At 37.0% G+C, this 25216-nt stretch overlaps 1 protein-coding gene across 1 annotated transcript in view; it reads left to right on the forward strand.

Annotated features, from left to right (window-relative positions):
* The first annotated feature begins 6910 nt into the window (after nucleotides 1-6910).
* CDK15 (cyclin dependent kinase 15) overlaps nucleotides 6911-25216 on the forward strand; it is a 100726-nt gene continuing 82420 nt past the window's right edge. Inside the window, exons 1-4 of the mRNA XM_081261587.1 lie at nucleotides 6911-7080; nucleotides 7828-7977; nucleotides 8198-8295; nucleotides 14795-14874. Of these exons, the coding sequence (XP_081117713.1) occupies nucleotides 6958-7080; nucleotides 7828-7977; nucleotides 8198-8295; nucleotides 14795-14874 (451 nt within the window). The 5' untranslated portion in view covers nucleotides 6911-6957. The remainder of the gene's footprint in view (nucleotides 7081-7827; nucleotides 7978-8197; nucleotides 8296-14794; nucleotides 14875-25216) is intronic.

Here is a 25216-nt window from a genome sequence, read left to right on the forward strand (position 1 = left end):
AGCTGTTAAATCGAAAGCGGAAAATTAAATATAGCATTCGTTTCTCTCATTTCAATAGGGACCAAATTATTAATTTGTTTCTGGAATATCTCCTTTGTCCATTCAGGCTCAAGAAATTAAAACAGTGCTGGGGATGTAGCTCAGGGGTAGAATACTTGCCTAGTACAAAGTTCTGGGTTTGATACTCAGAACTGCAAAATAAAAATAAATAAATAAGGAAATGAAATTAAAATAATAAAACAATCATACACATGCAAAGAACAACCAAGAAAATATCTGGTATATAGAAACACTGTTTTCTTTTTCACTTAAAACTAGAAATAGGAAGTCTTCCTCTTTCCCTACATCTACAGCTATTCCCAACAATTTTAGACAATGGGTCCTTTTTTTAGGTCTATTGTTTAGTATAATTGCATTTATAGTTTCACAAGCCATTCTGTCACAGAAACACCTTGCAATTAGATTTCCCTACTTGCCTGTGAAACGTTTTGCTTTAAACCTATAATTCCTTTCCAGTTGTTTCAGAGTGTGGGACTACACATATGGAATTACTTGGCATCCTTGAGCATTCCATTTATCATTAAGAGTTTTGATCCACAACAGGTAAACTGTGCTTTCAGAAGTGAAGGCCAGGATGTGGGAAAAGCCTGAATAAGAGGTAGGAGTCTACTAGGAGGGCAAGGAACATAGATTTTTTTTTTTCTTTTCTTTTTGGTGTTAGGGATTGTACCAAGGACTTTGGATATGCTAGCTAAGCCCTCTATCACTGAGTTACATATGGAATTTAAAACTAGAAAACTAAGCATAGTAACTGGGACATTTGGCATTTGTGCACAGAAATTCCCAGGGCTTCAGAAATTACCTTCTTAAGTCAGTAAGAATTCTTAAAATCTGGAAATATGGCTATCTTGTTCCACATTCTTTTCCAATAACTAAGTCACCAGTTTTGAACATTACTGTCTTAAAATCAGTGGAAATAGAAGACAGCATGTTTAGAATGTCAACTTCAAAGTGAAAATTAAGTACTAGTAAACAAATAACACACTACCATGCAATAATAATGTGGGGTAGAAAACAACAATATATGCATGTAAAGATACAAAGGAAAGCCTACATGCCATGTGCTTGCAGTTCTGCTTATTGTCATCAGACAGCACTATCAACATGTGACAGTTACAAGTTAAAGTACTACAGGAAGAAGGAAGAAGGGTGATTTAAGAAATTATATTTTGTAGCTTTTATTTTTCAGAAAGATATGTATTTTACCAAAGATGATGACGTATGCCCCTGATTAATGAACTACAGTCACTTACTTATTGTTGGTAAGTATTATATTTTGAATTGAGTATTATATTTGAATAAAATGACTTATCTTAATTTAGCCCTCATAACTGAGGAATACATCCAAACTAAAGAGATTTCATGCTCTTTGTGCAAATATAATTTATTAGCATCTCTCATTAAATGAGATTTGTGAAATTTGGTATGTAATCTTTGGGGAACTTTATAAATATTTTTTTTGGTACTTGCTCGTTTAGTTACCTTATGAAAAGGCTACTTGAACTCATTAAAATTTATTTCCCCTAATGATTAAATGGGGATAGTAATGGTACTTACCTCATCATCATGGCATAGTGATGATCAATCTCCATGCAGCATGTAGTTTGCCCCAGATCAAGCATGGACATAGTAGCTGTGATGATGATGATGATTGCTATATTTTTATAAAGGCCTACCTGCCTTTTTGTTGTTGTTGTTTGTTTGATACCAGGGATTGAACCCAGGGGTGCTTTACCACTGAGCTACATCGCCAGCCTTTTTTGTATTTTTTATTTTGAGACAAGGTCTCCCTAAAATGTTGAGATTGGACTTGAATTTGTGATCCTCCTGCCTCAATCTCTTGAGTTGCTGGGATTTGAGAGAATTTTTTTCATATATTTATTTTTTAGTTATTGGCGGACACAACATCTTTGTTTGTATGTGGTTCTAAGGATCGAACCCAGGCCACACGCATGCCAGGCGAGCGCGCTATGCTTGAGCCACATCCCCAGCCCTGAGTTGCTGGGGTTATAGCCGTGCACCACCATGCCCAGTTTACCCAACCTTTTTTGGAAATAGACAGGAATATAAATAAACAATCAAAAGGTATGGATTTTGCGAGAATGTGTTTTTAAAAATATTGTTCTTCTTTTTATTCAGAAAAACCTTAAACACATGACTGATCAGTGGGCTCAGCTGATTTTATGACAATGTTCCTCATCAGTCTTTTATCTCAGGCTTTCAGCATTCACTGATGACTGATTAGATCTACCATTGCATTAAGGATTGCATGATAGTGATTTTCTCTTTTTATTCTTTCTACTACATTCATTAGCTGGAATTCTATGAGGACTTTCCCCTCATTAGTAATTTGATAAATCTGGAAAAACAATTTGCAAAAATATTTTTTAAATACTTGTTTTTTTTTCTTTTTTAAAAAATTAATTGATATTCTGAGTAATGTTTGTACACTAGAAACCTCCAAGTGACAACTTTTTTTTTTTTTTTTTAAGAATTAGTCTACAGTTCTCGATTTTATGCACTCCTTGTTGTTCTGTTTGACACTTAATTTGTTCCACCTTAAGACAATGGGGGGTCCCTTTCAGGTTGGTTGCTGTGTCCTTTTAACAAGGCTCCTGTCAGCTTACATAAGCCTGAAACATCTTTCTTGATAATTTTCTTGCTTTCTAGCTAGTCAGATACCCATCTTATCCTGTGGAATTTGTACTCTAGACCTAGAATCCATGATTTCTCCATGGATGTTTAGTTCTTTTTAGAGGAAAAAAAATGGTATTTAGAGACCATTAGGGTCTCTAAATTGAACTTAAGATTACTCATTTCTATTGTGTTGTTGTTCCTAGGTCTTTTTGATTGACAGAGCTTTTGGCTTCCCCCTTAGGTGCTTGGGATTGAACCCAAGGCCTGTACATGCTAAGCATCACTGAGTGACATCCCTAGCCCCCAGGGCTTTTCTTTTTGTTAAAGGAATAAGAAACATAAGTATATGTTTCCAAGTCCAATTTAAGTTCACGTAAGTTTTCCTTGATTTAATATTTATGTCTATTTTCTCTTACACTGAAGAGTTAGATTTCTAATGATATTAGCATATTTGTTTATTTGTTTTAGCCTTAGATACACATATAAGTGATGGGGTTCAGCCTGTATTAACCCACAATATGGCACCTTGATAAGTGAAAAAACAGCAGAAGCAGAAAGCTTTCTCTTACTTTCCTCTTCCTCTTCTCTCCTAAAGCAGGCCATTAAACCTAGCTGACTTTTCTCTAAAATGGGTTATAATACTTAATTCTAGGGATTACCACTCTCTATCCAGAGGAAGGGAACATCCCTATCTTTAAAGACACAGAGATACCAAGAAGAATCTGAAAAAACAGGTTTTGCTAAGTTCTCCCCAGTTTATTAACCATCAAATCAGACCCTTTTATCTTCCAGTCATATTTCTTCCCAACTATCTACTTCATCAAACTTAGAATAAAAATATACAGGCTTCCCTGTTTCTTTGAGTCTTCATGTGTGTCATGTATGTCTCCCATGTCACATAAACTTACATTAAATAAATCTGTATGATTTTCTCTTGTTAATCTATTCATTATAGAGATCTCAACCATGAAGTTAAGCAATAGATAAGAAAAGAAATTACTTCTCCCTTACAATAGACAACAAAATAAAAATAATGCTAATATTGCTACTATTGGTAAGATATTTAACTACATTTTATTTCCCCTAATTTTTTTTTCTACAAAATGTAACAACACACTATAAACATTGTTCTGCATTTTGTTTTTTCACTTAAAATATTTTGGTGATCACTCTATGTCATTATATAAAGATCTCACTCCTTTTTTTTAGTTGCATATTATCCCACTGTGTAGATGTATATGAATTATTTTTAATGTTTCTAATACAAATTTTATATATTTCTCATGTTATTATCTGTTGAATATCTATGATAATCTACATATCCTAGAAAGTTATAATTAAACCATAATTCCCACTATTTTGGCTAAATTTAATAAAGATAGAACACACACACACACATACACAAAAGGGAAAAAAACACATACTCCTAGTTAAATATGGTAGTTCAATTTCACATCACTTGTAAAAGAAAAAAAAACTCAAAAAAAATGGAATGAGTGGAGAAGCTAACCTGAATTTGTCAATAATATGATTTTACTGCTAATTTTAAAATGGCTGGCATTTTTCTTGACATAATTCCTTGAAAACAAAGCCTGAAAAAAAAAAGTAGGAGGAGTAGGTGACATATGCAATCCCAAGAAAGGTGAGGGGAAAGGAGAAAGCAAATGAATGGAGCTGGTTTCTGAATTGCCCAACTCTTGCTGGTTTCATAATGGTGGAAGTGTGCTCCAGGAGTCTTCCTGCATTTCCTAATTGTGTGAGCTGGCCCTTGTGGGACTTTGCTGAAGCCAGAGTCTCTGTTAGTCCATTTGGGATGGTGGGCAGGCCCAGGGGTCTCTCCCTGTCAGTCAGCCTCATGTGTGGGGGCTCTTGTTCTACAAAAGCAAGAGGGAACGGCAATAATGGACATTCTTCTCCAGACAAGAATGGCTTCTCCCATTGGAAAACTAGTCAGACTGCAAAAAAGCAGGGCAGCCAAGTTGACCTGGAGTGGTGCATGAACCGGGTCTGAAGCAGAATTCAAAAGGAGATTATCATCTAAGTCTTCTGTCCTTATTCAGACATCTTTGGTAACAAAAATTATTGTTTTGGACACAAAGCTAGAAAACACCTTAAGAATTCATCTGATATTTTTCTTAACTTTAAGCAAGACCATAAATTATTTGATTTTTTTAAATTCTGAAGAATATTTCACAATTTCTCCTCAGTAGCCCATTCTAGTATCTAAACAGCAATTTTAATCTTTAAAATATCAGGCTAGCCCAGTGCAGTTGTGCATGCCTGTAATCCCAGCGTCTCAGGAGGTTGGCTTGCGGCAGGAATGCAAGTTCAAGGCCAGCCTCAGCAACTTAATGAGAGTATGTCTCAGAAAAAATGAAAATAAAAAGGGTTGGGATGCAGCTCAGAGACAAAGTACCTTCTGGGCAATAAACAAACAAACAAAATAAATCAGACTATTCTAGTATACTTGTTACTTTATGCATAATTTCCTTGACTAATAATAATAATGATCATTTAAAAATTCTAAAGCTTAGGATAATTAGAGAAAGGTAAAAAAAATTATCTTACACCTGTTCTAGAATATAACTTTTATTTGATGAAATACATAATCTCCTTTTAGGAAGAAATTGGCATTTCTAATAAAATGTATTTTATTTTGGGCAACTAAGCAAGACCCTCAGCAACTTAGTGAGACACTGCCTCAAAAATAAAAAATAAAAACATTTTGATAAATTCTAGTGGAGTTAAATATTCTGAAAAATTAGCTTTTTGTTCTTTGTTAATTGATTGTTGGTTAAAAGTTTAATAGTTTTTCAAGACTATTTTAAAAATATTTTTGTATATTAGTGAAATTCGTCTCCTTTTTATGAAATATGAATCTTTGAATTGATTCTTTTTTGAAATAAAGCTTAAATACGTGTTCATAAATGAATTATCAGAAAGTTTTTTTTAAAAAAGTATTGTATTGTGAGGTTCAGATATCAAATATCCATAAATATTATTGTGACAATAGACATGACTCGCACACACATGTGGGCACGTGTGCATGTGTGCATGTGTGCATGTGTGTGTGTGTGTATTTGTGACTTTTCTGTATCATTCTGTGAGTGGTACATTATAGTAGCAAGAATCTTAAGCGTCTGTCACAGAAAAAAATTCTGTTCACCTGGGCACAGTGGCACACACCTGTAATCCCAGCAACTCAGGAGTCTGAGACAGGAAAATTGTAAGTTTGAGGGGATCCTGGGCAACTAAGCAAGACCCTCAGCAACTTAGTGAGACACTGCCTCAAAAATAAAAAATAAAAAAGACAGGGATGTAACTCAGCACTGAAGTGCCCCTGGGTTCAATTTCTCACAAACAAACAAACAAAAACATAAAAATAAATTATAAAAAAAGTTTTGTTCAAAAACTGAAGGATATAAAACAGTTTGAGCCAGATTCCTGGTCATGTCAATATTAACATAGTACTTACATATAATAAGTATTATATTTTTATTTGGGAAGAAGGAATGGGAGAAAGAAGGAGAGAAAGAGGGAAGAAGATGTTTCATGCAAATTCGTGTCTCTTTACCGTTGGCTTACATCCTTACCTGTACAGTAAGAACAACACTGGTGCTCATCACACCGTGATGGAATAAATGAATGAATGACTACCCATCTAGGACTGTTAGATACACTGTTGCCCGGAGGCAAAGAGATGAAGTAGACATCCTCAGCTTTCCTCCTCTTCTCATTCTATGTTTTTTTTGACCACTAAACATTGTCTGTATTGCAATTTTGTTTTAAAAGTCGGAAAACCAAAATGCTTTCAGATGAAAGGCAGGGAGAAAAAACTTCCTCAGTGTATTTGCTTTAGTGCCAGGAAAGCCTACTAAATATCAATGTCATTATCCATGATATCTTGTAAATATCATCACATGGATAAGCAATGTGAATTCAGAAAAAGTATGCATACAAACAGCACTAACTTGTGGCTGGAAGAACTTTAACTGTGCCCAATTTTATTCTATCTCATACTAGAGCTGCCTTGTTTTCGTTGTGCATATATGAATGCAAGCAGCCGCCTTTCTGATGTCGAGCTACTTGCACTGAGATGGAGAAACTGCTGAAGTCATGAGGCTGCTCCAGGCAGAGCCTCATGTGAGTCATATGAAAGCTCCACACTGCTGACCTCTGGCAAAAAGGGAGTGAGAGAGGACAGGAGAGGCAGAGGGGGAGAGGTTCAAGTGTGGGTTTTCTCCTTGAACCTGAAAGACTATGGGTCAAGAGCTGTGTGCTAAGAGTCTACAGCCTGGGTGCAGCTGCTATCACCGTTCCAAAGGAGGCGAGACACACAGCAGCCGGAGGAGTCAGCCTGTGACCATGGAGGCTGAATTCCAGGTATTGGTATCCCAGGAGGAGAATCTTTCTCTATTGATAAACCAAGGAGTTCAGACAGACGCTCCCTTTCTGAAGCAGAGGTCTGATTCCTTCTGCGGTAGGTCGAAACCCATAAAAAGAAAATTCTATTAAAGTCACAGAGAATTTATGGCTGTAGTTATCAATTGTGGGGATGTGCTTGTAAACCAAAAGGGAAAAATAATCCTTGACTTTGTGCTGCACGAAACTCCCCTTGACTTGAAGTGGAAAAAGTGGTTCTTCTCCTGAAATCTCTAAGGTACTACATTGCAGAGCTGACAGGCTGCAGTATTGGTTTGCGGTGGATTCAAAATTCCAGTAATTAGCTCATATCTATTAGCCATGTCGTGCTAGAAGACTATTCCTCTAAAGTGATAAATTACACAGATGTGTGTGGGGCAGAGGAGGCTGAGTTAAAGAAAAAACGAAAAACATGTATCAAGGAGATTCAGGTTAACCTAAGCATTAAAGGTAAATGTATTCAAGTGAAGAAAGATTGCAGCATTTCCGCAGATGATACCATTATGGTCGTTTTGGTTTTGTTTTGTTTTTTTTTTGTTTGTTTGTTTTTGGATCTGACTTTCAGAAAGGTGCCTTTTGGGGGTGTAGGAAGAACCTTAGAAAACATCTTAAGGGTGAGAATCGGGTAAATTAAAAAAAGATGGTTTTGGCAGCGGCTGAATCTTGACTTTGCATAGATTTTACTCCTGCGCTTTCTTTTCTCTCTAGCTAACGGACCTAAAAGAAGCGTCAAGCTGCATGACTTCATTTCACCCCAGGGGAGTGCAGGGGGCTGGTGCCCGGAAGTTTGAGAGTAAAAGGCCACGGAGTAATAGCGATTCTTTTCAGGAAGAGGATCTGAGGCAGGGTTTTCAGTGGGTGAGTGAACTGCTGACGGTGATCTAGAAGAATTTAATGTGTGCTGGTCCCGGGAAGCTGGTCCTCAACTTCCAGGACAATTACTGAGCGGGCCTTCCCAGGTAGCTTCAACAATACTGTTTCCCTGGGGGGAGCAGGGAAATCAACACTAAAAATAAAATAAAAGAAAAAATTGATCTTTCTGTCTTTTCCACCTCTCACCCCTCCCCTTCCTTTCAAGCAGAGGAACAGCCTCCCTTTTGGGGCCGCCTCATCTTACTTGAACTTGGAGAAGCTGGGTGAAGGTTCTTATGCTACAGTTTACAAGGGGATTAGCAGGTGAGTTACAGTTGCAGGAGACTTTAAAAGATGAGGGCTCCATCCCCCTCCTTTTACATTATAGAGCCAGATGACACAGTACAGAAGTTCACAGCGTTTGGAACCTGTATAAGACACCAGGGCCAACAGGGAGAGAGACATGATGACTTAAATAGCCTTAAAAGAAAAATAAACCTGTCCTACTCCAATTAAAACCAGCTCTCTAAAATGTTTATCAGCCTTTCCTATCTTTTATTCCATTAAAATAAAGTAGACTTTCTCTACTATTAACCAAAAAGAACAATTACTGCCTGGTGGGAAACACAATTGGGAAGGTATTTCTAGAGAGTTTTTCATATGTAAGTCACAATGATAAAGTTTTACAATTGTAATTTATTGAATTTGCTGCTAATTCTTCCACCTTGCCTTCTTATAAAAAATCTGAAGTTGGTTTCTGCAAAGTATGGAATATGCAAAAAAATGATAAATCCTGAGTTTTCTACACTTGCAAAATATGCAAATAACTGGAGAATAAGAATACTACTTATCCAAGACAATTACCCATTTTGGAAAATTGAATTCCATTGCCTTTTAGGGTGGGAAGTTTGGAAGGTCTTATTTCTTTCATATTTCTTACTTGGATGGAGAAAAATAATGGCTTAATAGTGGTTAAATGTTAATTTTAGAAATTTAATATAAACACTACAAAATTAAGTACTTACTATTTATCTTAATGGTTTGTGATTTTTATGATTTTTTTACTTGTTAAAACAAGATTATAAGGGAAATACAGTTTAAAAATATTGTATAGAAGCAAGATTTAATTCACACCTGCAGATTGTCATAGGAATTAATGATCTAAAAAAATTATTTCTCCTTTAAGAAACTCACCAGGAATAGGATGAAAAGTGCATTGGAAGTACATGTTCAAGTGCACAGGGATATAAGTAGAGGTGTGCAGCTCACTTAGGGATTTATAATAGAATAAATAAAAACCTGGTCACAAATAGTCATCAAGGCAGGACTGGGTAAATAATCACCATAGTGTGAAATTGTATGCAGCCATGTGCAGTATGAAGTAGATGTACTAATATGAAAAGATGTCCAGTATTTTAAAAGAAAAAAAGCAAGTTACTGAACAATACATACTCTTTGATCCCTTTTAGAAAAAAAAACACTCAGATGTATTATACATATATAGATTTGTATGTACATAAAAGAGTCTGGGGAAATACACAAGAGATTAGTTATTTCTAGTGGTTGAAACTGGAGCAGGGAAACAAAGATCACTCTTAAACTTCTCACTTTATTCCCCACCACAAAGGCATTACATTTATAATATAAAAATATGTTCAAAAATACCGTAAAGATAGATGCCAAAAAGGCATTTGGTAAATTCAACATCAATTTCTAGTTTTTAAAACTCTGAACAAAACAGAAATAGAACGATAATTTCTCATTACCATGAAGGATATTTCAAATCAATAGCACACACACTTTTCTGTTAATTACAGAGACTTTCCTGGTAAGATTGAAATAAGGCAAAAATGACCATTATCCATAACTGACAAACAATGTCAAAAATACTTTTTTTTGTATATGATATCATTGTCCCCCTAAAAAAAACAAAGAGAATCATCTAAGAAACTATTAAAAGTAGTAACGGAACAATAGGTAATCGGTTACAAAATCAATGTATACCTATTAAGATTGTCATATGTATTAGAAATGATTATTCAGAAAATATAGTAGGAAAAGCTCCTCTCATAATAACAACAAAATGTGATGATTAACATTAAAAAGCAGAGCAGGATTTATGTAAAGATTTACTAAGGGACATCCAAGACTTAAAGAGTCAGACATTCATTCTTTCTACTGAAGTCTATTAATTTTTCTAATTGTGATATTTATTATGTGTCACATACTACTTAAGCTAATAAGAATACATTGGGGGCTGGGGTTGTGGCTCGGAGGTAGAGCGCTTGCCTAGCATGTGTGAGGCACTGGCTGCATATAAATAAATAAAAGGAAGGTTCATTGACAACTAAAAAAAAAAAAAAATGCATTGGAAAACAAAAGAGACAAATATCCCTGCTCTTACAGAGTGTGATGGGGGTGAGATAAACAGTGAATAAATCAGTAAACTACTGAATTTGTTGAAGGGTGAAAAGTGCCAGGGAGAATGAAAAATGGCCTGCGTGGTGGTGCACAACTGTCATCCCAGCTCCTCAAGAAGCTGAGGCAGAAGGAATACAAGTTGGAGGCCAGGCTGAGCAAAGTAGTGAGACCCTGTCTCAAAATAAAAAGGGCTGGGGAGGTGGCTCAGTGGTAGAGCACCCCTGGGTTCAATCCCCAATAATTCATAGAAAAGAATGAAACAGAGAGAGAGAGAGAGAGCACCAGAGTTGTTGTTGGATTACCGTTTTAAATAGGGCTCCAATAGGAGGCCTGGCTGAGAAGGAAACACTTGAACAGGGAACCTGTTGGAGGCAAGGAGTGAGCTACTTATTAGCACAGTGGAAGGCAGGGGAGATTGCAAGTACAATAATCCCTGGGGCAGAGTCAGCCTGGCATTGGAGGAGACAGTGGACAGAGATGAGTGCAGGCAGGAGATCGTATGTGTGCCCCAGGAGATTGTGTAGGTCTTGTACAATGACCAGTCCAAGGACTATTTAAGTACAGGGTATTTGAATTAAAAATTCTAATTATGTGGCTGGGAGTGTGAAGCTCAGTGGTAGAGGGCTTGCCTAGCACATGTGAGGCCCTGGGTTCCATCCTTAGCACTGCATAAAAATAGATAAATAAAATAAAGGTATTGTGCCCATCTACAACTAAAAAAAGAAGAGGAAAGAAATTCTAATTGTGCAAACATGTCAGTGATTGTCTAATTTCAAGTTTTGATGTATTCTAGATATAGTGAATTCTCAGAGAATTAGACCCCCTTAGACACCAAAATCTATGAATCCTCAGGTGTTTTATATAACAGGGGGCAGTATTTGAATATAAATTAATACCTAATGCAATGTAAATGTTATGTAAGTAGTTGTTACATTGTATCATTTAGAGAATAATGACAAGAAAAAAAAGTCAATACATGTTCAGTACAGACATAATTTTTCCCAGATTATTTTCAATCTGCAGTTGTTTTAACAGATACAGAACCTACAAATACAGAGGTCCAACTGTGTATTCTAAACTACAATAATTAAAATTATGCAGCACAGGGCTGGGGATATAGCTTAGTTGGTAGAATGCTTCCCTCACAAGCCCTGGGTTCAATCCCCAGCACCAAAACCAAAAACAACAAAAAAAGACCAGCACAATATAAGGAAAGACAGATCAAAGAAACATGGTTTTGAAAAGTCCAGAACAGTTAAAGATCCAAGTATCACTAAAATATATAATCATGGTGGATTAAGGAGATAAATGAAAAAGAAACATACAAGAACTAGAAGAAAAGATAAGTGTATTCTTTGTAACTCTTAGGCTGGAAAGTCTGTGTCTAACACTCAAATCAGAATCCATGAGAGAAGATAGGAAGTGTCCGTGGTGCCCCATATATCCAAGTATGTTCTAGGGATCCCCAGTTCTGAGACACCTTAATAGATGTTTCATTGAAACAGTTATGGACAAATCAATATGGGCAGCCCTAGAACAAAACCAAATTCGATTCTTTATTATAGATTATTTCAGTATTTTTTAAAAATGTCAGTGTATACTGTGACCTTCTAAGAACAATCAAGAAGCATTTTCTAAACATATTTGACCAAAAAAAACTTTTCTTGGGGGAGAGTAGGGTAGAATTTTACAGAAACAGGCTCTAAGCAAAACACTTTGGAAAATACTGAACATCATAAAAATCTTTTTAAGTTCAAAACTTCAGGGCTAGGGATGTAGTCAGTGGTAGAGCACTTGCCTAGCATACATGAGACTGTGGGTTCGATCCTCAGCACCACAAAAATAAACAAACAAGTAAATAAATCTTCAAAGACATTATAAAGCAAATGAAAATAACTGGTGAGATGTATATGTAAATATTTCAAAAAAGTAGGCAATTTAGGAAAAGCACAAAAGAAATAGAAATGACTATGAAAACTCACTTGCATAAGTAAAAAAATTCAAGTGTGATAACGTCTTTAACTTATCATATAGGCTAAAATGTGAAGATAGAAACAAAAACATCCAAAAACAACAACACAAAACCCAGTTTGGTGTGGATGTGCCAAAGTGACATGAGAGCTAACGGAAAGATTCTTCAAAGGACAAATCTGCAAACATTTGAAAAACAAAGTAAAGTAAAATTATAACCCAAACAATAAAATACCTATGAGTCCATACTGATATAAATAAATGGTTCAATAAGTTAATAAATAAGAGAGGAGAAATAAATCTCCCATGTAGAATTCCACCCAGTTCTCAAGGAGGTAGATCATAGCTCTCAATTCCTTGTATGTAGTGACATTCATCCTGAAGTACAGAATGGAAAAGGGAAAGAGTAACTTCCCAGTAGAGAAACCTGACAAATGCTACTCCAGCCACGTGGTTAAGGTCCACATCGTAGGACATACATCATGTCCACAATAGGTATCCTGAATATAATGTGAAGGTGGCTCCTCCCCAAATTCATGATCCCAAACCAATCATAAGAAAAACAGAAAGATCCCAAGAGAGGAGCATCCTACAAAATACTTGACCAGTATTCCTCGACACTGCCAAGATCATCAAAAACAAGGAAAATCTGGGAACTATCATAGCCAAGAAGGACACATGACAACTGAATGGGATCCTGGACAATAAAAAGGACCATTAGGTACAAACTAAAGAAATCTTAATCAACTCTGGGCTTTAGCAAATAATAACTTATCAATGTTGGTTTACTGTCTTCCTAAGTTTTCTGAAAAAGTGAAACTGTTCTTTAAAAAAAAAAGAAATCTAAAAATACAAAAATAGAAACAAAACCCAGCTCAGTGTTGGCAAGGAAGTGATGGAATGGCCACTCTCATGCCATCACTGCGTGATCACTTAGTGAATTCAAGTCAATGAAAACATGGGCACTGAATACCCTTTGACTCAGCAATTCCATATCTACCTAAGGAAATAATAATTAAGGCTGTATGAGAAGATGAATCTTTAAATATGATCATTATTGTATTTTTATAGTAGTCCAAAGGTAGAAACAATTTACACACGTTTGGAATTGGCTGAACAATTTAGTATGTTTACATGATGAAATATTAGGCCATTATTAAACATCATACAACACAATAAGGAATGATAAGAGAAAATGTTAAATGGAGAAAGATCAGATTTACTGACAATATGATATAAATCCTGCTCTGTAAAAATAACATTTATAGTTGGTTGTGGTGGTGCAGGCCTATAATCCCAACTACTCTTGAGGCTGAGGTAGGAGGATCACAAGTTCGAGGCAGCCTGGGCAACATAGCAAGAACCTGTCTCAATATAAAAAGTAGAAAGGGCTGTGGCTGTAGCTCAGTGGTAGAGCACCATAGGGATCAATCCCCAGGACCCCACAAACCAAAGCAACCCAACATATTTATACCTGCATTAAAATCTCTGTTCTTTTTCTTTTTCCTTCATTCCTTTTTTTTTTTTTTTTTTTTTTTTAAATCTCTGTTCTGGGCACTTGGCTTACATTACAAACAAAACAATGAATAAGGGGAGAGTAGAAGGACGAAGGGGGAGAGAGAGAGAATGGTGAAGCCTGGGCAGATCAGGCAGCACTTGCCTGATCAGGAGGCTGTTGTAAAAGTCTGGCTGGTTTTTGAATGGAGAAGTGACTTGTTTTGACTTTGGTTTTTAAAATGTGCCCCCAGCTACTCTGTTCAGTATAGATAGATGGAGTACAAGTATTTAAGCAGGGAGATGGCTAGGAGACCACTATAAAGAGTCAGATGAGAAATAAGAATATCTTAAATGCACAAAAGGGAAATAAAAGAAACAATGCACATCAAACTATTATGAGGGCCGGGCACGGTGGCACATGCCTATAATTCCAGCGATTTAGGAGACTAAGGCAGCAGAATCACAGGTTCAAGGCCAGCCTCAGCAATTTAGCAAGATCCTAAGAAACTTAGTAAGACTGTCTCAAAAAATAAAAAGGATGCTGGGGATACAGCTCAGTTGGTAGTGTGCTTGCCTCACATGTACAAAGCCCTGGGTTCAATCCCCAGCACCCTTATAAAGAGGGGGTTGATTTCTCTATGCTTCTATTTTATTCAATTTTTTTCTATAATGAACATACATCGCTTTAGTAGATATAGTGTTGTTAAAATATATGAATCATATATATGATATATACTTTACATATATATATATAAAACTTTGAAGAATATGTTTATGTACTTATATGTATAAATTTTTTTGTTTGGAGATAATTGTAGATCCATATGCTGGAATATATTTTGTCAGAAAACTCCTTTTCTTAAGCCTTCTCTTTCTATTGCTGCTTTGAACCATGTCAATAAGTGAGTGCCATACTTCCCATCCCCTTTTGTAGGATAAATGGACAACTAGTGGCTTTAAAAGTCATCAGTATGAATGCAGAGGAAGGAGTCCCCTTCACAGCAATTCGGGAAGGTAAGAACCGGAAAAGCAAACCCAAGAGATCTGTTTTGATTCCTGGATTTGGTAAAAGAATGCTTTGAGTTTATCTGTTCAACATCTGTTTTTTTATATTTATGAAAGAAATATTACCATTACAATTTTATTCTTGATGCCAGGTTTCTAAGAATACTTATACTACTATTTCATTATTTATTCTTGAGGGTGTTAAGATTCAAAACTGTTATATCACTTGACCAAAACTTTGACCTCAGTGTTTCTGAATACGTTCCAAGTGTTTGGCCTCATGCTGGTTGTGAAAACTGCATCTATACAACACCAAAAAAATTCATATGAAATTTTTTTTTAAAAAAATCATACAAATTATTAGTGGGAAATTTGCCTAAATGTAGCATGTTTCTTTCATCATAGTTGAAAAACTCTTTTGGGAAGGCATGCACTTTAAGTGTTGTGTCTGTATTTCCTTTATACCTTGGTTGGTATAGCAAGTGAGGAAGGATGAACTTGGGTTTGCATTGTAGGTCTACCATTACCAGTGGTGTGGTGTTGGGTAGGTTGCCCAAGACTTAGTTTATTGTAGAGAGAAGATAATAATAGTCCATGTTTCACAAGTTGCTATGAGGATTAAACAAGAATATATATACAAGGCACTTATCACAGAGTCTGTTTTCAGACTTCAGTAAATGTTGGCTCCATTCTGTTCTTGCTCCTTTCTTTGGATAATTTCTTGTTAAGCATAGAGATAACTAATAATTTACACCATAAAAATTGAAAAGCCAGGCTGAGGTAGGAGGATCACAAGTTTGAGGTCAACCTGGGCAACTTACCAAGACCCTGTCTCAAAATAAAAAATAAAAACGACTGAGGATATGGCTCAGCAGTAAAGCTCTTGGCTAGACTGGGTGAGGTACTGGGTTTGACCCTCAGTACTACAAAAAGAAAAAAAAAGAAAAGCCAATAGAGTGAATAAATCATTAAAAATACAATGTATCAACTTTTTTACATGGGCCATTTAAAATGAAATTGAGATTACTGTCCATTTCAGCAAAAAAAAACAAAAGAAATGCCTTTCCCTGGCTTTACTTTCTCCCCCTTTTATCTTCTCTTCTTTACTGAGCACATATTATGTGCAAAGCATATTGCTGAGTGTTGTGAAGGATGAGAAAGCTCCAGTCTCTTTTCTATGTGGTTTTCCATGTGGAGCAGATAATTCACGGAACAAGTGTGTAAAAGATATTGTAAATCAAGACAAGAACCAGTGGTCTCATTATGGCTAATGGAGTCAGTAGATGCTGAGCTTAGGATGGGTTTATGCAAACAGGCATGGAAAAAGCAATTCAGCAAATGAGTTTATAACTGAATTTAATGCCATTTTCAAAGTCTTTCAGAGCCTCTGGGGAATACATCACTTCAAATTGAAGTGGAAGGGCCAAATGGCTGTCAGCTTAGCCAGGGACCCATCCTGGTAGGATCAGGTGCATTCTGGGGAATGCATGGTTTTAAGTGTGTAATACCATGGAAGCTGCATTTACTGATGTACTTATTAGTGGTCCCTGTGAAAGATGATCATGTTTGGAAGAAATGTGTGGATAGGACAAAGAGTATTTCTGAATAGAATAGAAATCACCAGATCACTCTCCTTCAGGGATGGGATCCAGGTCCAGGTTCACTTCATTCTCCAGTTGTGGTCTTTGTGAGCTTGATTGTGTAAGGCCAGCGTTGCTGCTTAGCTTTTGCCCACAGCCAAGCTTTTCAGGTTGACATTTGAGGCTAACAGTGAAATCTTTTTGCTGGATTTGCTAACAGATGGTTCTCAGCATGGTTCAGAAAAGCTGGATCTGTCTTGTTCCGTATGCTAGATGCTTCTTTCATTGCACTTTTACCAACGAGCTGCCCCCCGGTCACAGGTGCTTACAATTACATTTAGTATTGAACTGAGGACATTCTTGGTTGGTTTTATGAACTTCCCTTACTGAAAGGTTTGCAATGTATAATAATAAAAACCACAAAAGGATTTTTGACACATTGGAGGTTGTTAGGCTTCCAGTTTCCAACAACGAATGTTTCTTTTTCCATCAGTATAAAAACTTGGAGTCCTTGTCAGAGAGGCCCTCTCCCTTCAAGATGTGAGGCCTCATTTAAGAACTTTGGCACTGTCCCATTTCTCCCGAAAGAACTCGAAGGATGTGTGCCCAGGGAGACAGGAGGTTAACTGAGTAGGGCTGGAAGGCAAAATAAGAACAGCTGGAGTTCATTAGTTAAAATCCAGGGTCACTAGCTAAAAAGGCAACCGAAAGCCAAGTGCAGAAAAACCAAGTGAGTACCACAGCCTGCTTTAAAAAGCCTTGAAGCAGGAATTACTTCTGAGCAGTTTGGCGGCTCTGATGGCATAGCAGCCAGAGACATATTGAGGAGGATTTTGCTACATGAACAGTCTCTCTGTATGTTATAGGGAGAATACACGTGGCAGTTTATTAGTCTGGTCAAGTACAATACTATTTGTTTTTATTTGATCTTGACATATAATATTATGAAATTAGCAAAAGTATAAACAGCACTAAGGAAAACGTCTTAATTCAAGTTCCAGGTCCTTTTTATACCTCTTTCAATTTTCTTAACAATTTTCTTTAGCGATAGGTGTTATGATTGCACTGTAAGACACAAACTAAATCTCTCTGATTAAAAAATCCACAACTTCCTATGCATTCATTCTACAAATATTTATTGAGTACCTGTGGTGGCCAAGCACTCTGCTGACTGCTAGGTACACAGCACTGCACATGTTTCTTACATTATTTTGCTAATTAAAAAGATCAGAAGCTTTTGCAAAAACTTCTATCTTTCACAATTGGCTCAAAATTATATTTCAAATGTTTCTTCTCATAGCTAGAAGAAAATATGTTTATGTTTTTATATCAGGATGAAGAGTCTTCATTTTATTCAACTCTTCATCAATATCTTAGTAATATACCTTATTTTAAATATCTTTGTACAAATGTTCAACTTTTGGTTTAAACCTAGGACCTTCAATTATTACCAATATTTTCTTAGGAAGCAATTGTATAATTAACCTTTTCTAAGAACCAGGCATACAAGGTAGCCCCTCTCCATAATCAATTTTTTAAACCCCTTCATGAACTCTTGGTAGTAAAAAGTGTTATTTTTGTTGTAGAGATGAAAGAATCTGAGTTTCAGAGAGGTTAGGTGACTTGTCCAAGGTCACAGAGCTAGTAATAAGAGTTATTAGGTATTAGAATCCATATCTATTCTATTTAAATTTTTTTTCTACTTTATTATATAAATCTGGAAATGCTTGGTCTAAGCATTTCTTTTTTTAACAAGATTAAAAGTGAAAATAGAAAAAAAAAAAGTGAAAATAGAAATCTGTTTTTATGATGTTCTCTGTATAAACATTAAGGAAAATGCAGAAGAAACATTTTTAAAGAAAATAATATTGTATATTTAGCAATTCTGATTCTATCATTGATTTTACAACACCAGTAATTGCATTCTCTAAATTGGAAAGTTTCAGCTAAGGATCTTTTAAGACCATTTGCTTTTAGGAAAATTACAGAGTAATTATTTCCAATCCATACAAGAGAAAAGTAAGCCAAAAAATAGTCCAAGGAGCCTTGCTGAGGTCATGGGATGAGACAAAGGAGGAGTGTGATTCGAATATCAGAGTTGTTCCTGATGTGGTAGAGCATACCTGTAATCCCAGCTACCTGGGAAGCTGAGGCAGGAGGATAGCAAGTTCAAGGCCACCCTGGGCAATTTAGCAAGACCCTGTCTTAATAAAAACATTGACAAATAGTCTGCAGTGGAATGCAAGCAAATCACATCACACACAGCAAATTCACATGTGCATGGTTAGATCTTTATAAAACAAAATGAAGGTATGTGATGGAGATTATAATTCCAGAAAAATCAGATGATAACCTCCTCCTCCTCCTCCTCCGCCTCCCCTCCTCCCCTTCCTCTTCCTCTTCTTCCTCCTCTTCCTCCTCCTCTTCCTCCTCCTCCTCCTCTTCTCCTTCTTCTTCTCCTTCTCCTTCTCCTTCTTCTTCTTCTTGCATCAGGGATGGAACCCAGGGACATTTAACCACTGAGCAACATCTCCAGCCCTGTTAGTTATTATTTTTTTATTTTGAGATAGGGTTTTATTAAATTGCTTAGGGCATCCTAAATTGCTTAGGCTGGCCTCAAACTTGCAATCCTCCTACCTCAGCCTTTTGAGTTGCTGGGATTACAGATATGCGCCTCTCTACCCACCCAGAGGATAACTTCATATCTGACATTTGTCTTAATGTTTATCTAGATTGTATCTTTTATTGGAATGTATAACTTGACTCATTGACCTGATTCCATGTCAGAGAAAATGGGACTATAACTGCAACACCACTTTTTTTTTGTAGTGCTGGGGATCAAATTCAGAGCCTCATGCCTGCTAGTTCAGAGATTTACTACTGAACTACACCCCCAGCACACCGACTCTTTTTTATTCAATGTCTAGTGGGAGTTGAGGTGGGTTGCCTTATTGACTCCTACATAAACTCATTAAAGTGGCCTGCTCTTTATTAATTCTCAGTACTTATTGAGCACCACATTCAAGGCCTGTGTTAGTGCTGGAGATGGGAAAATAGGGATGGATTCAATCCATACTCAAGGAGCCCACAGTCTGGAGAGGACTCTGACCTGCAGGCACTCACCACGACTTGGGGAGGCAGCCTTGCTCTCCCTTGTCATCATCTTCCATATTTTCTTCACATCTCCAGGACAAGGAAGAGACATTGTGACTCATTGCACTTGAAAAGCATTACTTTTCCTAAAACTTCATTAAGCCACAAAATCCAATGAAATGGACAAAACCAAGATATTAAATATTCTCTTGGGCTGGGGATGTGGCTCAAGCGGTAGCGCGCTCGCCTGGCATGCGTGCGGCCCGGGTTCGATCCTCAGCACCACATACCAACAAAGATGTTGTGTCCGCCGAGAACTAAAAAATAAATATTAAAAAAAATTCTCTCACTCTCTCTCCTCTCTCACTCTCTCTTTGAAAAAAAAAATATTCTCTTATTGTGAGATGAAAGTGATAATTGCTGAATTTTGAAATAGCTTACATTATCATATTACTATCTAGATTTGTAGATATCTTATGAACAGAATCAAAATCAACCATGCATGATTTTTCCTGATCTTTGGGATTGTGTTTCTTTTTTCATGTTTCTTCTGATTTTCTGGATGTTTTCATGATCAAACCAAGTAGATACATACAAAATTCTTACAACAATACCTGGGATGGCCTAAATACTCAATGAGTGTTAGCTATTATCATTGACATCATTTATAAAATTACTTCATTTGCTTTTTTCTTTTTCGGTGCTGGTGGTTGAACCAGGGCCTTATGCATGGCAGGCAAGTTCTCTATCACCGAGTTACACCCCCATCACTGAAATTACTTTAGACGCACCATATAGCTCAGTGGTATAGCAGGTGCTTACCATATGGGAGGCCCTGGGTTTGATTCCCAGCTCCACATTAAAATAAATAAATAAATAAACCCCATTGTGACTTGTCTGGAGCTTTAAGCACCCTGCACCCCATTTATTTGTGTGTCTTTTTGTCGAAGAAAAACAAAAATAATGTCAGGCACAGTGGCACAAGCCTGTAATCCTAGCTACTGGAGAGACTGAGGCAGAAGGATCACAAGTTAGAGGCCAGCCTCAGCAACTAAGTGAGAATAGTCTCTCTCTCTCTTTTTTTTTTTTTTTTGCATTTCATTATTTATTTAGATGTTTAAGCTCTCGCACTAAGTTTTTACAAGCTGGTGAACACTGACAAATTATTTCTCCCACAGAACTATAACCACACATTCCCAGACAGTATAAATATATGGTTGAACTAACATTAATACACATCACCATTTTATCAATTACATAATAAAACAAAATTATCAAGTATCCAAATATTAAGTTACACAGCTCAAAAGGCATATAAAATATTAGATGTCTGCTCACATCAGCAGAAACCCACTTTTTTCTCTCTTTTTTTTTTTTTTTTGCAAGAGGTTGGGAATAAAAGAAAAAAAATCACACTTCAAACAAAAAGTTGGTTAAACAACTTCTGATAATTATGAAAAAAAATTACAAGAATTTCAGAAACTTTATGATTAAGAATTGTTTTACCTACAATAACAGAGCATCTCTACCTTTTAAAAAAATATTTACTAAATTAAAGAGCATATATTCTACAGGTTCTGCATGAGACAAAGGCAACATTTTACTAAAAATATTTAATAGCCCCCTCCCATTTTTTTTCAGGCCCTCCCTGTGAAGTTTCACCTCAGAGTGCAAACATTAAATTAACTGTAAGGCTTTTTTTTTTTTTTTTTTTTTTTGGTCTGGAGAATTAAAGACATGTGCTTCTGTAAAAACTTAGGTTTTCAAAATGGAGGTTTCCCATAATAGCAAAAAATAAGACTTATAGAAAGATATTGAATAAAAATAATTGCTGTAAGACTTGGTAAAAGGAAAAAAAAATCCAATAGGTAAAAGCAAACCTGATGTATACTGGTATGAATGTGGGAGATGTAAACATAAAAAGAGCAGGCAAATAATCATATAGGGCCTACAATGTTTGAAATGACTGAAGGAATAAATCACATAAGGTCTAGAGTGTTCTTAGTTCCTGGAATTTTGGTTTTGTATGATACTAAAAATATACAAGTATTGTGCTGGGTATTTTGGCACCGAATCTTTCTAAATTTCTTATGTAAGATTCTGGCGTGGAAATAGATTTAAAGACATTAGCTCAATACCACATGAACTCAGGAAAGGTCAGCTGGTACAAATGATAAGCACATTTCAAATGGTGAACAGCAAGAATCTTTTGCTAAGTGTCCAAACAGGTTGATCATAACCCAAACATAGAGGTTGAAATTCTGACAAGCTTGTGGCCTGGTAAAACTGCTTTCCAATACTCCTATGGAAGCTTCATCAGACTTTTTCACCACGCCAACCTGTTGGCTAATATGTACGACAAATTAGGTCCCGTCTTAAGTTCCACTTCCAAGGCAATAGCATCAGACACCCGAGTTTTATTGAATGCAACAGTTGTTTCTATGACCATTGGAGTCTTTGAAGCGCAGCCGCATTTTAGGACAATACTTCTCCAAATACAAAAGTTGCTTGCTGTTAAAGGCTCCACACCGCTTTTGTCTTATGAATTGTACTGCATCTTCATATTTCATTCCGCCTTCAATCTATGCCAGGGCAACAAGCACTGGAGCTCTCCCAAGGCCACAGTAAAAATATTTAATTATTTTTCTGTCTTACATTCTTTCATAGCATCTTTATTAAGATCCTTCCTCTTCCCGGCGCCGCCTGCCACCAACCCGCTGGCCACCATGTCGGTGGAGCTGGAGGAGGCCCTACTGCTCCCGGGCACCGAGAGGGCCATGGGGGGGGGGCGGCGACGCATGGGGGGCAGTGACAAGGACCTTGGTGTCCCCAAGCATAAGAGCAGCCACAAGAAGAACCAGCTGAGCAAGTACAGCCAGCTGGTGGTGGAGACCGCAGGCTGGGTGAGCAGTGGCTTGTCGCTGGTGTGCATCTATAGTCTCTTTTTTTAAAAATATTTTATTTACATTTTAGTTTTCGGCAGACACAACACCTTTGTTTGTATGTGGTGCTGAGGATCGAACCCAGGCTGCACCCATGACAGGCGAGTGCGCTACTGCTTGAGCCACTTCCCCAGCCCCATATAGTCTCAAAATTTAAAAATAAATAAAGATAAAGAGCTGGGGGATGTAGCTCAGTAGTAGAGAACCCCTGGGTTCAATCCCCAGTTACATAGATAGATAGATAGATAGATAGATAGATAGATAGATAGATAATACTTGAAATATGATTATGAAAACAGCAATTTTACCAGAATCAGAATGCTGATTTTAGGATCTGTCTCCCTTTTTCTCAGTTGACTTTTGCATCCTCAATATGTTTAGTCTGCAGAACAGGCATTACATCCTACTGCAAAGATTATAAGATGTCCTTGAAATTTGAAGAAAGACTGTTCTTCCCTGGGTTTGAGACTCTCATATTGAAACTTAAGACATTTTTGGTTCTGTAGTGCATACACTCAACCACATACCAATGCCACCACAAGATAAAAGCTTTAAACATCATGTGCTCTTTCATGCAAACTCCCTATAAATTACTCAGTAAAATTCAGTTTCCACATAGCTATTTCAGTAGTCTCAGGCATTAAAAAAGCACTAGTAGGGGCTGGGTTGTGGCTCAGAGGTAGAGAGCTAGCCTAGCAAGTGTGAGGCCCTGGGTTTGATCCTCGGCACCACATAAAAATAAATAAATAAAATAAAGATATTGTGTCTACCTACAATTGAAAAATAAATATATTAAAAAATATCCGTAATAGACATGGCTATAAAGCAGAACATTTGGGAGGGAGAAGACTAAAAAAACAAGGAATAAAAGCATCTCAATCAGAAACACTCTCTACCAGCCAACAATGGGTGGAATTTATTGATAACACGAATATACCAGATGTAGTTCTGTGTACCATAGACACAGCAATAAGCAAAAAAGATAAAAGTCCCTATTGTTGATGAATATTATATTCACAAGGATCAAGGCAGACAGTAAACGTATGTGTGCATGTATATACACGTGTGCATGTATGTATTTTGTCTCTGGTGCTGGTAAGTGCTATGGAAAAGAATGAAGCAGGGTCCAGGGATGGAGGCCTACTGGGGTGGGATGGAGTAGAGAGCTGCTTTTTCATCTACAGTGGCCAAAGAAGCCCAGACCTAATGTGTATCATCCGGCAAAATCCTGAAGGAAGTGTGCAGAGAGCTGAGGAAAGAGAGTGGCAAGTAAAAGGATTGCAAACCTGAGACTTCAGAGAAGAATTGTGTTTGCAAGTTCCCCAGGAACAGGTAGGGGGCCAATGTGGCTAAAGTCCAGCAAGCCAGGGTGGCAGTATGAGGAGATGCCCAGGAGTGATGGGCATGGTTGGATGAGCAGAGGTGGGGCTGGCCAGAGCAGGAACTTCGGATTTTATTGAGTGAGATGAAAGGTCACTGCAGGGTGTGGATCCTTCTCCAGTGAAGGATCCCAGTGGTTAGCTGTGGAAGAGATGGTAGGAGCAGGGGGACCAGTTAGGAGACATTTACAGCAGTTCTGCCAGGGTAGGATGGTGACTTGGCTCAGGAAGAGCGCAGAGGACCTGGCCCGTGAGGGCTTCTGGAATGTCTTGAAGGTCTTGCCAACAGATTTGCTGATGGATTGGGTGAGGGTGTGGGGAAAAAAGAGTAGAGAGAAGTAGCCATTTGCCAGAGCAGCGAACCTTCATAAAATGAATGAATGGCTTAAAAATATTTCTGCAAAAAAAAGCTGTGACCTGTAAGGGCTGAGGATGTGGCTCAGTGGTAGGGTGCTCGCCTAGCACATGCGAGGCCCTGGGTTCGATCCTCAGCACCACATAAATATAAATAAGTAAAATAAAGGTATTGTGTCCAACTACAACTAAAAAATAAAATAAGAAACTGTTACCTGTAGATAAAACTAATCAGAAAATATAGATCAAAACAGAGAAATGGCAAAATTCCTAATAAGCAAAATAATCAAGAAAATTACATGAAATAAAGATTTATATTCACTGTTGTTAGTAGTCTCATCCAAATAGATATCATTCCTTGAGCTTTTTAGCAAATGATAGTTTGAAATCATCATGATTAATAAAACATACGATCATGATTTTTAAAATAAGCATAAGGGTTTTTAGTAATATAATTAAGACTAAAATTGTATTAAAAATCTTAATATTTTTAGCAATGTCAGCTTTACCATGTCCTTTTAATTTTTTTTTTTTTAGGGATCAGGTCCAGGGCTTAGTACATGCTAGGCAAGAGCACTGGAGCACTGAGCCACACTCCTAGCCCCTAATACTAATTTTGATACATACTTTGTAGTGTGTGTGTGTGTGTGTGTGTGTGTGTGTGTGTGTGCACGTGCGAGTGTATGTTTATAAGAAGGGAAAATTATGAAACAATTTATAAGTAAAAATATACATAAAATACAAGCATTCTCAGTAAATGGTCAGAAGTCAAGGTTATAAATACAGAAAGTGTTGAAAACTCTTGCAGAAACATACCAAAAGCAAGACTTTAAGACTGGATGTGGGGGTTTAATAGGTTCAGTGTGAAAGGGGCATAGAGAAGCAGATTTGAGGACATTAATTTGAATTTGCCTATGAGTGATGCTTTCCAAGCGTTCTGCAAAAGGGAGCGGAGTCCATCCTCGCATCAATCCTGTGGAGTAAAGTCAGGAAAGCTGATAGG

Source organism: Spermophilus citellus, assembly GCF_964194105.1.
Source record: "Spermophilus citellus genome assembly, chromosome: 11".
In the NCBI taxonomy this organism is placed as follows: Eukaryota; Metazoa; Chordata; class Mammalia; order Rodentia; family Sciuridae; genus Spermophilus; species Spermophilus citellus.